Consider the following 18,905-nt stretch of genomic DNA (forward strand, 5'->3'; position numbering starts at 1 on the left):
TTTGTCTATATTTCATGAATACTTGAATTGTGTTTGAAGTAATTGCAAATAAACAATCTTACATTGGTGAAAACATTGTTCAAGTTTATGTCATCAATAACTTTGGAGGTCATTTTTCATTTTAAAAGCCAACTTTCTTTGTAAAGTTTAATATTTTTAAAAATCCCAGATGGATTATATGTGCTTTTGTTGTCAGAAAACAGAATCAAGTGTTTGTTGCATTGTTCCTAAATCATTTTGAAAGGGATTAAACTCATTGTAATTGTGCTTATTATGAATTGTCATATGAAAAATGAATTAAAATTAGTGCCATGCCAATTATCCATGCACTTGTCATATGAAAAATGATAATTAAAATTAGTGCCATGCCAATTATCCATGCACTTGTCATATGAAAAATGATAATTAAAATTAGTGCCATGCCAATTATCCATGTACTTGTCATATGAAAAATGATAATTAAAATTAGTGCCATGCCAATTATCCATGCACTTGTCATATGAAAAATGATAATTAAAATTAGTGCCATGCCAATTATCCATGCAATTGTCATATGAAAAATGATAATTAAAATTAGTGCCATGCCAATTATCCATGCACTTGTCATATGAAAAATGATAATTAAAATTAGTGCCATGCCAATTATCCATGTACTTGTCATATGAAAAATGATAATTAAAATTAGTGCCATGCCAATTATCCATGCACTTGTCATATGAAAAATGATAATTAAAATTAGTGCCATGCCAATTATCCATGCAATTGTCATATGAAAAATGATAATTAAAATTAGTGCCATGCCAATTATCCATGCACTTGTCATATGAAAAATGATAATTAAAATTAGTGCCATGCCAATTATCTATGCACTTGTTTTCAGTCTCAGTCGTATATTTATAATTATTATTCTTGTAACTAATGAGACAAATAAACAGTGCTATGCAATTTTTTAGAAAACATTTTACACTAATGCTGTAATAGTATATCCTTCTAAACGGGTACTATAAATTATTATTCCTTTAACTCGCACACAAACACAAGAAATATGTCATGTGACTCTTCAAGCATTGAAGACTTTACTTTAGAATCAGTTGTTAGCAAATATGTTTACAGTTGTCCTGTTTGGTTACAGGGCATTATAATTAGGACCACTGTGTTGAACTTAGATGATTGTATGAAGTGATCAAAGGTGTATGAATGCTAAGAATTTTTCTAACTGGGGAATTCCAGCATGTATATAGGTTTTGCTTCTTTATCTCATATTTTTATCTCCATGTAAATAAGATGTGAAACCAAAATCTGTGATCCTGTTTGGCAACATGTTGCCTGGACTGAGATGGTACACTGTAAAACCCATATCAATCAATGAACATTAATTAAGAAATCGCTAAGTACACATTTAAAACAGACCAATTCCATTTCCTAGGTTAAAAAAATTCTAAGTCAGGATTTTTGAGCTTTGTCCAATCTAAAAAACGACAAAAGTTCTTATTTCCAAGGATTTTCCAAGCCAAAAATCAACTAAGTTCTCATGTCCAATGCTTTGTCCAAGGTATTTCCTAGGTTATTTTTAATGTACAAAATACTGTCCATGGTTTGCTTATAAAACCTTGGACAAAATGTCATCATTGTCCAAGGTTTTCTAGGTTTTCCTAGGAAAACCATGGAAAAACCTTGGACATACAAGGTTTAAGGTCAAAATCCCAAGTATAACCTTGGAAAATGTACAGCCGGGTTATAAGTGCTCATGGACTTTGGATTATTTTGGAATTATTGAAACCTCATTCAAAGACATTCTTGATTGCATCATTGTGGTAGATGGAATTCATTTGGAACATTCTTTATTTTTATAATTGTGACAGCACAGTTAGGATTTATTGGGATATAATTCACATTACTGTGTCTCTTAAATTTTCACTTTGTAACTTTAGAGAAATAAATTGTTTGTTGATTACTTTAGTTGTTGGCATCATTTCTTTCTCTTACTTAATTTAAGACCTAGAGGCGTAACACTGTGAACAGCCTGATAATACCATTTTACTGTATTTTTTTTATGCTTGGCCATGAACTACTGGATTTTTTAAAAGAAATAATTCATTGGAGTGGAATACCAGAAATATTTTTCACTGCCCTATCAATAGACATAGATAACATTTTGACCAGGAAATCTGAGCTAATTTTAGATGTGTTTGCTTGGTCTTATAGTAAGTATGGCCACCTCACATGGAGACAAACCAAGTTCAAATCCCAAAATGTTATCATACTTTTTTCTTCAGTTTTTTATGTGCTGTTTTAATTAAGAAGGAGAATTATGTTACAACTGATACTTTTTGTACAAATATACACAAAACTGCAAGACAAGCTTTTTCATCCACTTGATTAAATCTGTTATTCACTGTTTCATGCAGATATCCTCTTATTATTGACTTTTGTTTGAAATATAGAAAATTACTGGGGAAATCATTTTCATATATTTTAATTTTATATTTTCACATTTGAAAAAATATATCCTGATATTTTTGCATGTGGAAACAAGATTTCCCATCATGCCATGTGATGCTTGATTGCATGTGCCTACAAAAGTTTAACCTGTAGCAAGAAAAACAACCAGTTTGTGAACTAGAACAAATAACTGGAAGCTGCATTACCTTTCAGACATGGAAATTATTTTCCCATTCTACCTTGACAACAGTGATAAACCAACTGCATAGCTGAATCAGACTTGATTCTTTTGGTTAGATACTGTAAAATAATTTCCAAATGTCTTTATATTGAGATATTTTATACACAGTATTACAATACTCCATGGATGCGGGAGGTCATGGGTTCGAACCCTGGCTGAGTCATACCAGAGACTTACAAAAATAGTACTAACAGCTGCCTCGCTTGTCGCTAGTTCAGCATTAAGAGGTTAGTGTTAGGACTGGTCGGCCTGGTGTCAGGATAATGTGACTGGGTGTGACATCTTGCTACATGTCTGCGACATGATGCCCCAGTGCTAGACATCACTATGAACTGTCACACTGCAGACATCATAGCGATATGACTGAATCTTTTTAAAACCTACATTAAAAATGCAAATCACACACACACAATACTCATTATAACACTGTAATAGAGTCATAACAGTTGACTATCTTATGGGTGAGATAACATTATATTGAGGTATTTTATACACAGTATTACAGTACTTCCTCATTATAACACTACATCGAGTCATAAAAGTAGACCACCTTATAAGTAAGGTAACATTATATTGAGGTATTTTATATATAGTATTACAGTACATTCATAACTGTACATGGGAGACATAAGTGTGGATTACCTTATGGGTGAGGTGGCTTTGTATTGAGGTATTTTTATACACAATACTACTATTTAATCAATCTTATTAAAATCATATCCACTGTGTCTAGATCAGAGAGCGATGGCTTGCGGGTTGTTTATTGGTTGACATATGACATGATCATAATTGTTCATGTTATCAGCCAATCAGATGAAGTCTTATATCTTCCCATTTGGGAGCCTGAGCATTGTGGCTAATGTGCACCAAATGATTTGATTCATGTTTAGATTTTTGACAGTTACATTTTGAGAATATTGTTTTCAGTTGGAGAATATCATTTCCATTCTGAGAATGTTGTTTCCATTCTGAGAATATTGTTTCCATTCTGAGAATATTTACATTTTCAATCATCAAAATTTCAGCTTTGAATAAATAATCAGAGAATAATGTAAATGTTTAAAAAAATAGGACAAACTTTTAGAGGTTTGGCATCTTATGAAAGAAACATGATATCCTGGCCCCCCCACCCCCCCTTTACTGGATATCCCACAGTGTTAGGATGATCTTAAATCAATATGTGAACCCACACAAATTCATTCTACTTGTCAGTGGGTTCTGTCAAAAGAATCTGCTGTTTCTGCTAGTGATTCAAACAATTGTTTCTTTGTTCAATAGATATGTTGTAAACTTGGATTATCTAATTATAGATAGAAATTACACAATCCAGATCTGGTAGAATGAATTTCTGGTTAATTTGAGGAAAAGGAAAATTAATAACAGAAGCAGGGCTTAGAAATTTCTGTAGGAATAGTCTCTGCTTTCTGATTAACAGAAAGTGCACAATCCAGGTTAGGTTAAGTGAGTTACTGATTCATTTGAGAGAGAGAGAGAGAGAGAGAGAGAGAAAGAGAGAGAGAGAGAGAGAGAGAGAGAGAGAGAGAGAAAGAGAGAGAGAGAGAGAGAAAGAGAGAGAGAGAGAGAGAGAGAGAGAGAGAGAAAATGAAGACCCAGATTTTTTTTTTACAGGGATACGACTTGCTTCAACTACAAAACACACCCACCCCTTCACTCATTTTCTGGTCCTGAACTTTAAAATTTTTTATTCAAAATTGGCAGAGCACAAATGTTTACCATTTTCTAAACAGGCACATGGACTTGACAGTTGTTTGGTAAAATTTGTTTCTGGATTTTCATGTTTTAAAAAGCTTTGAAAACATTATCTATTAGCTCACAAGACACACACACACACACACACACACACACACACACACACACACACACACACACACACACACACACACACACAACCCATGTCACTGACATTTGTATCTTTGCTTTTGCTTGACATTTTGAACCACTATGAAAACCCCAGTGACATTTGTATCATCCATTTTACTAGAAGCTTGGACCACTATGAAAACCCCAGTGACATTTGTATCATCCATTTTACTAGAAGCTTGGACCACTATGAAAACCCCAGTGACATTTGTATCATCCATTTTAGGTGAAGCTTTTACCACCACAAAAAAAAACTGATTAATATTTGTAACATGTCATTTACTAGAAGGTTGTGCGACTTTAAAAGAAACCTCATTTGTACGATTCCTCAGGCAGATTATACAATATTGTAATGGGATCCATGGTGAGGGACTGCATTCTACAGTGTGACCCTGCTATAACACAGTGGTTGGGGTCCATAGAACCTGACCATATTGTAAACTGAACTGTGTTCTAACCAGCCAAGTCATTTAGCTGAAGAAAATGATGCATGTAACAAAACAATCACAGCTGGGGTGGGTGGGTAATAAAAATGGGAGCAAAAATACTTGATTACATGAAGACAAAAGTAATCTGAAATACTCTTGCATATTGATAAGTTGTACAGTGCAGTCCATAATGCATTTAGTTCTTTACATGTATATGGAAAATCCACGAATTTGACATCCTATTAGGAAACAAAAATAACATATTTCAAAACTGGTAGTCCTTGTTTGATCTGTACCACGCTGCCAACAAATACCTGTAACTAAACAATTCAGTATGTTATTGTTGCCAGTAGCACAAGCTACATGTACATGTACTTAAAGTGGCCTAGATTTTGGTCAGTTGGAGACAGCTATCATCTTGCAGAGGCTACCTAGAGGATGACGCTATTCATAGGGAAATGAAAATATGCAAACAAATTGAAAAGTTAAACATGATGGTCAGATATCTATGGTTTCAAAAGATTGTCAGTTTAATTTGCATTTTATGTTATTTGTAGTGACTGTAAGCATAAATATTTTACCTGCAAAAGGAAACTTTAACAGCACAATAAATGTCTTCGGGCCACTTTGGAAAAGGCAACAAACCATCAGATTCTATAGCATTTATTTAAGTTTGGTGCTGACTTCCTTTGATGAAAGCTGCTTTAGTTTGTATTGAAGATTGTAGTCAGCTTGCTTTGATTAAGGGTGCATGTATTATTGAAATCACTGCAATGAACAACTTTGTAAGACCAACAAATGCTCGTTTGTTATTCTGGTGTCAACATCAGATAATTGCAGAACAATTTTGATTGAGCATGTTTTATTTTTTGTTGTTGCGATGTATATAAATAAAATGATTGATGATTTAAAATCTGTTTTCGTTTAGTCAATTGGAATCTCTTCTGTTCCTGCCTTCAAAGGTTGGTCAATTATAGCTAGTCTGGTAGCAGGAATTTGATTGGATCACAGCATACAGCAGGCCAGATGCCAGCTTAAGCGGATTATAAAATAACAATGTACTATTAAGATAGTTTGTCAGTATAAACAAAGGAATTGTTTATATAAAAATATATAGATTCCAGTGCATTTTATATCCAAGTTTATGGCTTCATTTCATGGAGCAATTGTATTTCGACACTCCAAATCCAAGATTGTATATACATGTACAAGTTTTAATAGCCAACAGTGTTGTCACAAGAAAAAAAATCGCCAGAGGGTATATTTTGTCGCCAATAAGGGAGAAAACAAATTGCAATTTGCAACATTGACAAAGCCCAGAGCAATTCCTGAATACTCTTTTTACATTATTTTTCATACTTTTAAGAAGAAAAAATATTTTTTCACGTATGAGAAAAATGTATATAAAATTTCAGTAGCCACGACACGATCATTTTATATTAGAATTCATGTATAAGAAAAGCATGAAATTTCGGGAGCCATGCCACAATCATGTTATATCCAAATTCATGTTATAACAGAGAATTATATTGCAGGGTCACACTGTAATTGGTTCCATAATGAGGGTATGCATTATTTTGAGGGACATTGTAGTAAGGGACAACAGTACTGAAATGACTTGCTTATTAGAATGGTAAAGTTTTGGCTTGCAAGCCACCAAAAAGAACTGAACATTAAAATAAGCTGAAACATGTGCAGAAATGTTTTATGAAAAAGTTGAATTGCTGTCGTTTTATCCACAGCTTGCTAATGCATGGCCTTTTCAGCTGATAAAGAATTGGCAGGAAAACAAATTTCTCAGAAAAGTAATCTTTAATCTCCTGAACATAGAGAAAAACAAACCAACAAAAGCATTCTAGATGACTTTTTTATTATTTTGCCACCATTCAGCTTTTACACTAAATAAGAATAGACTTGAAAATGTACATTGTTTTGAAGATGGTTTAAAATTATTTGCAGTGATATGTTGTTTATGAAATATATGATGCTGCTGAACCGGTTTCTAAAATGAAAACAGTCAGTACTTCAGGCTGCAGAAACAAAATGAGGTTTATGACAAATTTAAAAGCATTTTATGAAAAATCTTGTGACTGTTAGAAACAAAATCATTTTTTAAAATATAAGTTACTCCTTATAATCTTGGGCGAAGTTTTCTTCTGGAATCATTCTCCAGTTGTGTGACCCATTTACAACTGTGAGAAGATACACCATACTGTAGTAGAAGTCATCGAGAGAAAACTTAACAAATGTAAACTTGCAATATTAAATTTAAAAATTTTGGAAGTTGAATTTAAAAAAATTTAAATACCCAGTATATAAATCCATCTATGGTATATCAAAATCTTGTGATTCTGTTGACAGTAACCATTTAAATAAAATTCATGTTTATAAAGTGGCAAAAAAATCAAACATTTAAATTTGGAAAAGAAATTATCCGGTGTTCTCCAGCTTGAATCCAAAGATGTTTTGAAAATGGAGCTGTAATGTGCACAGATATTTTTTTTATGTTGAAATTTATTCATTGTGCCAATACATGTGAACTTACACACAAAAAAGTATTGGATATAAAGCTATGCCAGCTTCCCTTTGCTTTTGTAGTTACCCAATTCAGGGTTATCTTTCCTTGTTTAGTTGTGAAACTATGATGCAAAGTTATCTTTCCTTATGTAATCATCCAAATTGAAATGCAGGGTTAACTTTCCCATTTTTAGTCAACAAACTGTAATGTGGAGTTGTCTTTCCTTTTGTAATCATCCAGCTGTAATGCATGGTTATTGTTCTGTTCTTAATCGTCAAACTGGAACACAGTTATATTTCTTTTTGTAATTATCCAACTGTAATGCAGGGTTATCTTTCCTTTCTTAGCCATCCCACTGTAATGCAGGGTTATCTTTCCTTTCTTAGCCATCCCACTGTAATGCAGGGTTATCTTTCCTTTCTTAACCATCCAACTGTAATGCAGGGTTATAAATGCACAAGATAACCAGTTTTAAACCAAAACTTCAGCATGCAGCTTACGATTTAATTACAGAATTCCTACATTTAGTTTATAAACACATTCAAGGGAAACACTGTCAAAGCATCATTTTATTCATTACTAAAGTTACACAGAAACGTCAGTTTTTACATACCATCAGTGCTAGCTTGTCAGTTGGTCCAACAGCAATCAACACAGACCCAGGTCTTCCATCGCATAATGTGTTAATAGATCAGGGTCCATGTTGTTTATTTAACTGATTACTCATAAAAATTGGTATATATCCAGATTTGCATGCACGTTATGCGATGGCAGATCTGGGTCAGTGTTGTTTGCACTTGGGTCTGCTTTTTAAGTGAATGTATTATGGTATCTCTTTTACACCTCAAATTAGAACTTTCCACCATTCTTTGCCAAAGGCCTTGTTTTACTATGGATTTTTTAAATCCTGCTTTCTGGATTTTTTGGAAAACTATTTCCAAAAATTATTCCCTTGATTATTTTCATCTTTAAGATGGGCACTGAAGAAAGAAAATTGTTTCTTTTCATTCCAGACTTGAATTTTCAGCAAACAGAACTGATGATAGTTTCATAAAATGCAGTTCTGAACATTTTCCTGTTACGGAAATAATCCTCTACACAGTTGAATCTCTCTTCCATCTTCGGTGAAATAAATATAAGGCATAACGAACCATAATGGAATCCTAAAATTTGAACTCATTTATAAGTTTCAACAAATGGGTGATTCTGATTGATTTATATATGGGTGCTTTTCAAGTTCCTGTTTTTGATATGGTAAAGGATCATACCGGGAACTAAACCTTCCATTCAGATCAAGCGTGTGATTTGTTACTGTCTCATCGTCCGTAACATTAATGTCCATCTTTGTCTCAGTATTAGCAAGCAGCAAAAGTAGTCGAATTATCAGCTCAACTAATTCCATAATCGTCAAAACTGAAATTCCCATCCAAAGACCCAAAGTGCCACCTATGTCAGCGAATAAATCTGCAAGTCCATATGCTGGCATTTGTATAAATTCCAGTACACTTAAATCCTCCAGGTAGATATTTAATCGAAGTAAATTTTGACGGATTATATCTGAAGCACGAGTTAAGTTAGCTTTCTCATTCTGTGAAAGTACCAGTTCTCTCTCGGGAATGCCTCTATTCCTCAAATCATCATATTTAACACTGATATTGTTCATCATTTCCAAAGCTGCCTTCATGAAATTTGGAGGGTCTTTATCTTTGTAGAACTCCTGCAGTGCATTTAATTGATAAAATTCAAGAGGCCAGTATGAAAGAGATATAGATTTCTGGTAGCTCATTTCGCTGCAAGGCTGAAAACATCGACATGTCTGCTCGTAACTTCTGTCATTTGCAACATTTTCTAGGATGTCTTCCTCACAAATTAAATATGGCAGTTTAACTTTCTCATGAGGTACAAATTTTCTTGTCTTCCAATTATCAACTGTACCACAATACCTGAATTTTTCAAGTCCTTGTGGAGTTGGTAAAGCAGCTGACTTACATCCGCATAATTTAACAACAATGCTTTGTTTACAAAGCTGTAGGCAAGAAAATATTGTGTTACGATAGATTCGGCCGCCTTCTCCCACCAAATCATTGTTTGTACAGTTACCATATGGATATGATTTTCGTGAATTTAAAATGGCCTTTAAGCCCACAGATGAAGAGTAACCTGGAGGAACATCAAAACCATGGTCTGTGGGACTTGGCATTGTGTTTGGCGCATGAACATGTACACGAACTCCAGCACTGTAAGCTATATTATTTTTAACGTTGTAAATTCCATAACCTCCAGGTGGTGGGTCATCATTGTCAAGAGAGATAATCAGGGATAATCCATGTTGTGGCCCTGTAGCATGCATTAGAAGAGTCTCATTGAGTTTTCCTCTGTTGAAAGTAAAGCAATTGAAGTAATTTTTCCCGTCAAAGTATAAGGTAAAATTATTAGCGTTACATTCACGTCGGTTAAAACGACACTTTACAACAAAGTTATTAATATCGTGTCCGATGTAATGTGCTTCCTCAATCATATTTTCATAAAATCCTTGAAGTGATTGCATGTGCTCGTTTTGTTTTCCAAAGTCTGTCACTTCAACAAATTGGAACCAAGGCATCATAACATCCAGTTTTGCGTTCACTTTCGTTAATGACATTGCAGCTATGTTGCATATTGTAATTGATGGGTACTCTACAGGCATACCCTCTCTCATATTCGACACTTCCACAACTTGAAAAAGCAGGTATTTTTTCACCAACAGAGACAGCTGTGATGTTGCTGCTGCAAAGCCAACGATTACAAGCAGAGACCAGAGCACTTTTCTTTTCATTGTTGTTGAGGTTGCAATTTTTGCAAGACCATGGGCATTGCTTTCAGATCCTAATTCTTTCATCAAACCTTTTGCTGTCCTTGCTGACTTTTTAGGTTTTGATTTTCCCTGCATTTTTGGTTGAATATTCAAGAAATCAAACTTTGTCAAACCAGTAACCTTCATAGGATTGGATTTACTTCCCCTGAAACAAAAAAGTGCAGAGATAAGATTCAGTAACACAGATACAGTAATAGAAACACAGTTAGAAACTTGGGTTGACACAGTTGGAAATTATGTTTGACATGAATGAAAACAGCAGTGAATAATACTTTAAATGTTTTTCCTGTTTTTGTGTGTAATTTAGATGTCAAATGCTTACAAGAATAACTGCATGGACAAATGAATGTACATGTACTTCCTGTTATCAGTATGGAATTAAATGATGGTGTAAAATGGGACACTTTTGTAGAGCAATACAATGTAACACTGATCATCCAATGCTGTGACCAACAGATTTTTCTGAAATTACAGAAATACAGCTTTGATTAACTGAACTATAATTGATCCAAACCATTCTTGTGTCCTCCAACATGTTAATACAAAAGCTTTCTAGTATATCAAATTAAAATTAACATTGCTGAATTAAGGTTTGCTTTTTTATATTAAAGTATTTGTCTATTTACTTTGAAACATACTTGTTAAGCTCAAAAAACACTTCCACAGTGTTTCATATGTTCACTTACAGTTAATAATAATAATAATAATAATAATAATAATAATAATAATAATAATAATACAAATAATAATTATAATAATAATAATAACAGTAATAATAATAATAATAATAATAATAACAATACTACTAATAATAAAAATAATAATAATGATGATAATAGTAGTAATAATAATAATAATAATTTATAAGTTATATATTGTTTTATAACCTGTATAAATTAATTATTTAGCTTGTTAACAGCTACAACATTGCATTTTAATTAATATTTCAGGCTTCAAAAGTGTAAAACTATGTTTATCATGGGACCTGTATGCCAGCTTCAAAAGTCACTTGTTTAAGGGATAAGTAACTTAAACAAAATATTTTTCCCTGGAGAAAACTCTTGCAAATATGAACACTCCAAAAAATCTAACCCTGAACTTTGTGAACAATGGAAAGCCCCTAAAAAAGACTGCTGGCTTTACTGTTGAAGATTTAATGTTGGAGCTAATCAGTTGACAGGGAAGATAGCTAGTCACACAGTCTGAAGTCTGATCTCACAACTTGTATCATGTCAGGTGTTTTACACTAGAAAATTCTTCTCCTATTAGCCTGAATTAACACCACCCTTTCTAGTGATCATTGGCAATGCACTTTTTTAAATACCTGTCGGACACAACAGCTGACTAATTAGCAACCTCTTAGCCTATCAAAGGAATATCCATTGTCCATTCCTAAGGTATTTGTAAAAGTCAATTCTCTCAAGATAGGTGGTCTCTCATCGCAGTGGTCTCTCAAGACAGGTTTCACAGCACTAACAGCTGCCTCACTAGGCACTCAGCAGGTTAGTGTTAGGACTGGTTGGCCTGATGTCAGAATAATTTGACTGGTGGGACATGATGCTACATGTCTGTGGCAAGATGCCCCAGTGCTAGACATCACTATAAACTGCCACATTTCAGACATCGTAGAGATATGACAGAAAAATTGTTACAGCTACGTTAAAAATTCAAATCACACACACACACACACACACACACATATATACACATGCACGCACATCATTAAATTTTTGTGAATTTAGTAAATACACTAACTTTGTAGCATAAAGTTATTTAATTAATTTACAGTCATTTTTATATATAAAATATATAACTTAATGTTATATTCTTCATTACAATAATAATAATATTTTATATTGTGAGAGTGATTCATTCTCCTGTTGAGGTCCTCTTAAGGAGAGTATATCAATGTGCTTTATATGAACAATAGTAGTAATTAGTGTTTATTTTAATGCGTTTAGTATTAAAATACTAAATTCCATTATATTCTAATATAAACACAAACATAATCATATCTCTTCTTAAATACTGTAATATTTTCAGCAGATTTTATTTTAAAGGCTTAATGAGAATGCAGTTTCTTTGTTAAATTTACACAAATTTCATCGTTGTAATATTTGTGATGTTTTATACATAGATAAACCTGTTTCACTTGGGTTATCACTGAGTAGATTCAAACACCGATTTTTATTTTCTTCAGTATTAAGATCCAGATATGTCAGTATTTAATGAAATATATATTTTATCATGGGAACTGTGAAAAATATATGCTAAATTTTGATAAATGTTGACATGGTTATAGCAAGTTCACTGCCTTCAAAGTTTGTTGGTTGCTATGAATCTGTTAAAAAAGATAGCTGGTGTTTTTAATAGTCAAAGCATAGTATATTAAGCTGTCCTGTTCTGACTTTGAAAACCAGTCAAGCTGCCATTGTCAGTGGTTGGAACTGAAATGTTCCAGAGAAAGCAATTAAACTGGTTACTTTTCTTAATTGTACTTAAGATGTAACAAGTAAATAGTGATGGTACTTTAAGCAACACAGAATTAGGCTTTAAAATGTAACAAGTAAGTAGTGATGGTACTTTAAGCAACACAGAATTAGGCTTTAAAAAAAAGTATATTTCAGATTATTCTGAGAAATATTATGTTTGCTTATAGTCATTCTAATTGTTAAGATTTTGTAATGTTGTTGTTGTGGGGTTTAACGCCATTTTTCAGCACACGATAGGCTATACATGGCGGCCAGTATTAATGGTGGAGGAAGAACCCGGGAAAAGCCCCGGAAAGAACCACTGACCCACGTAAAGCTGCTGGCAAGCTTTCTGACATACCCGCATTGGCTGAATCTGACACTTGAACCGGCGCAGACAGAGGTGAGATGGCAGTGATCTGTAACGGTGAGCGCTTTAGACCACTCGGCCACTCAGGGCCCCTGATTTTGTAATGCAAGACATTCCTATTAAGACAGCAATACATATTGATTACACCCCAGGTGTGTCCTAATTGGAAGAGAAATTAGCACCCATTCCTGTCATAATATAGCCAGTAATGTCTTAAATGTGCTGTTAAAGCAGATGAAACTCAAAATAACACATATAGTTCAATAAAACCTGGTCTATTGCTGCCCCAAAACAATACATATTGTTCAATTAAATGTGGTCTCATGCTGCCCCAAAACAATACATATTGTTCAATTAAGCTTGTTCTCATGCTGCCCCAAAACAATAAATATTGTTCAATTAAACCTGGTCTCATGCTGCCCCCAAACAATAAATATTGTTCATTTAAACCTGGTCTCATGCTGCCCCCAAACAATACATATTGTTCATTTAAACCTGGTCTCATACTGCCCCAAAACAATAAATATTGTTCATTTAAACCTGGTCTCATGCTGCCTCAAAACAATAAATATTGTTCATTTAAACCTGTCTCATGCTACAATTTGGTAGAGATGCTTTATTTACCTGTATATACTGAATGTGAAAATCTTTGGTTCCTTTTCATAATCCAGAAACAGGGAGGCATAATATTTGGTTGTCATGAATATCAAAAAGAATATGTTTTCATTTTTCAACTTCAGAGGCAACTGAATGATGGTAATAAAGTTTTCACCCCCATCGTTCTTGCTCTTGAAGTCAGGTGTGCCAATCCAAGATGTAAGCCAGCCTTAATATCCCAGAATATTTCAGCAGAATAAATTACTGTGATGATTATCCTTTCATAGGTATGAATATCACTGTTAGAAAATTAGTTATATAATTATCCTTGCAAAGGTATGAAAATTAATTATGAATTACAGTCATAATTATCCTTAAATAGATGTGAAAATCAATGTTATACATTACAGCTTTAATATCATCCTTGCACAGGTATGAATATCACTGGTAATAAAAGCAGAATGCAAAAAATGTAAGTACAGCCTATGCCATCATTCATAATTGTGGAAATGTAGGTTAGATGACATCTATAGCTGCTTGAGCTAAATTGAACTGATGGTTACAGGACATCAGAAACAGTGGTACATCCCCAGATTCCAGTAGATTCCATCAAATCTCACCAAATCTCAAGCAACATCTGGGATGGCAGACATTCCTTGCTGTGTTTGGGTTGTGGCAGCTAGAACAGATGCATTTCTGATATACATTGAGACTTTACTTGTGTTCTTTTTCAATGTTAGGGTACTCTGTGATCACTGATGCAAATTTGTTTCCCATCTCTTTGACCTGGATTTGATCTCCACTGTAAGCATGTACTAAAATTAGTGGTGGCCACTTTCTGTCAACTGAAATGGCATGGTCAATACATTATCCCGATGCTTTTCTGGGAATATTGCAATACCCTCTATCTGTCGTTCTAATACTCTGTCTGCTCATTCACCCAGCTATTTGTAACTCTAACTGTTGTAAAACATGGGGTCAAAATTCACCAGCTCTGTAAATCGGCTTTCCTTGTGCATATGAGAGGGGTCAAAATTCACCAGCTCTGTAAATCGGCTTTCCTTGTGCATATGAGAGGGGTCAAAATTCACCAGTTCTGTAAATTGGCTTTCCTTGTGTATATGAGAGGGTACAGTTTATTTCTGGGTAGTTTCAGTGACATTTTTGAACAAATTATGACCAAACATCAAACATTCAATCACAGAACAAGAAGACATGATTTATGATAGATTTTGTGCTGCAATGTTGGATCAAGGTCAGTATGGTGTTGGAGGAGTATGTAAATAAAAGCATTGAGAATTGCCATTCCAATTAGCTGTGGTGTTGTGTTCATGGATATCTGTATTCATTGGTACCTACTTTAGTGATTCAGGAATAGGATTCAGTGTAAAGGGTTTTCTTTGTAAATGGTCTTCATTGTAAAAGGTCCTGTGCTGTTTTAACAGAAAAAACTGTTATTCATTGGCACTCTAAATTCATCTTTTGTAGCAACCATGAAATCTATGAAAATGGGTGCCTCACAAAATGAGCAAATTCACTGATTTGAAAGTTGATTAACTTTTTTGTTCATTGTAAGTATATATAAGCCAAAATCATAATTTTTCAGTATTAAGTGTGTGGGTGTGTTTTGGATTTTTAATTTTTAATGTAGCTTTAACAATTTTTCAGTCATATTGCTATGATGTCTGCAGTGTGACAGTTTATAGTGATGTCTAGCCCTGGGGCATCATGCTGCAGACATGTATCATGATGTCCCACCCACTCATATTATCCTGACACTAGGCTGACCAGTCCTAACTAACCTCTTAATGCTGAACGCCAGGTGAGGCAGCTGCTAGTACCATTTTTGTAGTCTTTGGTATGATATGGCCAGGGTTCAAACCTATGATCTTCCACATCTGAGGCAGACACTCTAACCACTAGGCCACCAGAGCAGTCCTCAGTTTTCAGTCCTCAGTCTTCAGTCTTCATTAATTCATTTTATTCCCCATGAAATTATTGCAGTTATTTAAACAAATAAATTTGTGAAATTTTAAAATAAATTTGTTGGAAATATGGATTTTAAAATCTTTATTCTATTTCAGTTTAGCATGAAGTCATGCAGAGTGAATGATCTCTTTTCATACCTTCCAGAATTTTTTTCCTTGTCTTGGCAAATTGATTTTATGTTTTCATTTGGTATTGATAGTCATTTCCTTTAACTTAAATCAACCAATCTTCCCCAGACCTTGTCTTAGGATATGGGTTACCAGTGTTGAACTTGTAGGCTGAGATCTTCCTATGCCCATCAGCCTCATTTAACTGTGAACCTGATGGAAAGTTTGTGTTCCATTTACTGGTCACTTTTTCTTTCATCTCCTAGCAACAAGTGGAAACACAAGTCTGTGGATTTATTTAGCTGGTGTATGCTTCAGCCATGATTGGTGCTTTATGTCCACTAGTAATGGACTTTATGTCTTTTAGTAAATGGCTTGATGTTTAGTGCTAAATGACTTAATGTCCAATGGTAAATGACTTAATGTCTTTTGGTAAAAGATGATGTCTAGTGATAAATGAATTAATGTCTTGTGGTAAATGACTTGATGTCTTGTAGTAAATGACTTGATGTCTAGTGGTAAATAACTAACTTTTATTCTTTAGCTCAAATAGTATACATAGTGTTTCCTTTATGGTGTCATTCCAGCTGGAACAAAGCTAATGTTGCCATAATACTCCCATGTGTGACATGTCCAATTGCAAACTGCACACCCCCAGATCTTCCCTCACATAATGCACCACAGATCTGGGTCTGTGCAGTTTGTTAGGAATAATGAGTAGAACAAACAACATCGACCATGATCTTCAGGTACTTTATGTTATGGCAGCTCATAATCTATGTTGTTTTCAGTTGGACTCGACTTATATGTGAGTATATACAGTATGTTCTTTGTGAGGAGAGTTTCTGGTATTACACAAAGGTCTGTGTGGCCTGATTTATATATGACCATTCTTGAATATGCATGTTTTCTCTCTCTCTTTTTCTCTTTTTCTCTCTCTCACTTCTGGTCATGCATAGACATTGTTCAGACTGGTTTTATGAAGCATTAAAATTGAAATAATTTTTCTAATTTTTAAATGCTGAGTAACACCAAAGCAAGGTATTTGATCTTTAAAAATGTTCCAGATACGTTAGGTATGGCATGTGCATGTTCTACTTCCAGGCTATCAGAGAACAAATTTGCCGTTATTTTGCATCATTCCTCAAATCATACAGTAAGTCAGTATTGTTGTTATGAATCATACATTAAGTCAGTATTGACGTTAACAAAAATTAAATTGTAAGTTGAAGAGAATGGAAGTCCAACCTCTTTTGGCTGGGGGCCAAAACAGATAAAATGTCAGGACTGCAAAAGGAAGAACAGTTCCTTATTACTAATTATGCAGTTTAATTCAAATGCAGTTTTAAAAGGACTGCCTACATGGCTGTGGCTGCACAGCATGAAGGACTGGGCCACGAGTTGGATATGCATGTTGTAGTGTATGGTCATTTTCCTGTGTTATACATTTCAATACGTTATTGACTGTTCCCAAAAATTAATGCACTGTTCACCATCAGTTTTATTTGAGCCAGGCAACTTTACAAACAAGATTACCTCAAACAAGACAACTCCAGTGGCCTAGTGGTTAGAGTGTCCGCCTCAGATGCGGGAGGTCATGGGTTCAATCCCCGGCCGAGTCATACCAAAGACTACAAAAAAAATGGTACTAACAGCTGCCTCTCTTGGCGCTCAGAATTAAGAGTTTAGTATTAAGACTGGTCGGCCTGGTGTCAGGATAATGTGACTGGGTGGGACATCATGCTACATGTCTGCAGCATGATGCCCCAGTGCTAGACATCACTATAAACTGCCACACTGCAGACATTGTAGCGATATGACTGAAAAATTGTTAAAGCTACGTTAAACATATGAATCACACACACACTCATAACAATGTCTTAAGTGATTCAAAACTTAAACTCCAGACAAGGTCATGACCTTGAGGCAGGGGTCATGGCTAGGGCATATGATATATCATCTAGTCATGAAATATACTTGGGCAAAGTTCATGAAATTCTGATTAAATATTACAAAGTTACATTGTAATGTTAGTACGTGACACATTAAGCGACATACACAACTGGAATATCCTTTGCTACTGGACTTTTCTAAACATAGCTGTACACAGTAGTGTTTTTTTCTAAACATAGCTGTACACAGTAGTGTTTTTGTCTAAACATAGTTGTACACAGTAGTGTTTTTTTCTAAACATAGCTCTACACAGTAGTGTTTTTTTTCTAAACATAGCTGTACACAGTAGTGTTTTTTTCTAAATTTAGCTCTACACAGTAGTGTTTTTTTCTAAACATAGCTGTACACAGTAGTGTTTTTTTCTAAACATAGCTGTACACAGTAGTGTTTTTGTCTAAACATAGCTGTACACAGTAGTGTTTTTTTCTAAACATAGCTGTACCCAGTAGTGTTTTTTTTTCTAAACATAGCTGTACACAGTAGTGTTTTTTTTCTAAACATAGCTGTACACAATAGTGTTTTTTCTAGACATAGCTGTACACAGTAGTGTTTTTGTCTAAACATAGCTGTACACAGTAGTGTTTTTGTCTAAACATAGCTGTACACAGTAGTGTTTTTATCTAAACATAGCTGTACACAGTAGTGTTTTTGTCTAAACATAGCTGTACACAGTAGTTTTTTTCTAAACATAGCTGTACACAGTAGTGTTTTTGTCTAAACATAGCTGTACACAGTTGTGTTTTTGTCTCCCACTTTCAACCATGAGGTGAAGGCTAATGAACATGCATACAATGGTAGGCATCCAGTGGCTGATTATTTTCAATACAATTTGAAAATCTTTTTAAAAAGAAAATCAAATCTAATTGCTTTTTGAACGAACAACAGTAATAATTACATGGAACCATAACTCTTATCCTGCTTTAAATGATTACTAGAATGATAATAACAATGATGGTTACAAGGACTGATAACTCTTACTCAGTTTTTACATATTATTTGAATGAAGAACAATGAGCGCTACAAGGAACCATAACTCTTACGCTACTTATAATTG

The 18,905-nt window shown here is 34.2% G+C and overlaps 2 protein-coding genes across 8 annotated transcripts in view; one reads left to right on the forward strand and one right to left on the reverse strand.

The window, feature by feature from the left end:
- The window catches only part of LOC149803970 (integrator complex subunit 13-like), a 281,070-nt gene that overhangs the window by 78,921 nt on the left and 183,244 nt on the right, over positions 1-18,905 (forward strand). The window lies entirely within an intron of this gene.
- Positions 6,846-18,905, reverse strand: part of LOC149803972 (FMRFamide-activated amiloride-sensitive sodium channel-like) — a 61,040-nt gene continuing 48,980 nt past the window's right edge. For 4 of the 5 annotated variants that reach the window (XM_089953814.1, XM_089953812.1, XM_089953816.1 and 1 more), the window contains exon 2: positions 6,846-10,509. In XM_089953814.1, coding sequence (XP_089809940.1) covers positions 8,700-10,490 — 1,791 coding nt within the window. In that variant the 5' untranslated portion in view covers positions 10,491-10,509 and the 3' untranslated portion in view covers positions 6,846-8,699. Of the gene's footprint in view, positions 10,510-13,829; positions 14,349-18,905 lie in introns of those variants that run through there. The other variant, XM_089953813.1, reaches the window with a different exon arrangement.

This window comes from Sinohyriopsis cumingii, chromosome 3, assembly GCF_028554795.1.
Source record: "Sinohyriopsis cumingii isolate HCF-2022 chromosome 3, ASM2855479v2, whole genome shotgun sequence".
NCBI classification, from domain to species: Eukaryota; Metazoa; Mollusca; class Bivalvia; order Unionida; family Unionidae; genus Sinohyriopsis; species Sinohyriopsis cumingii.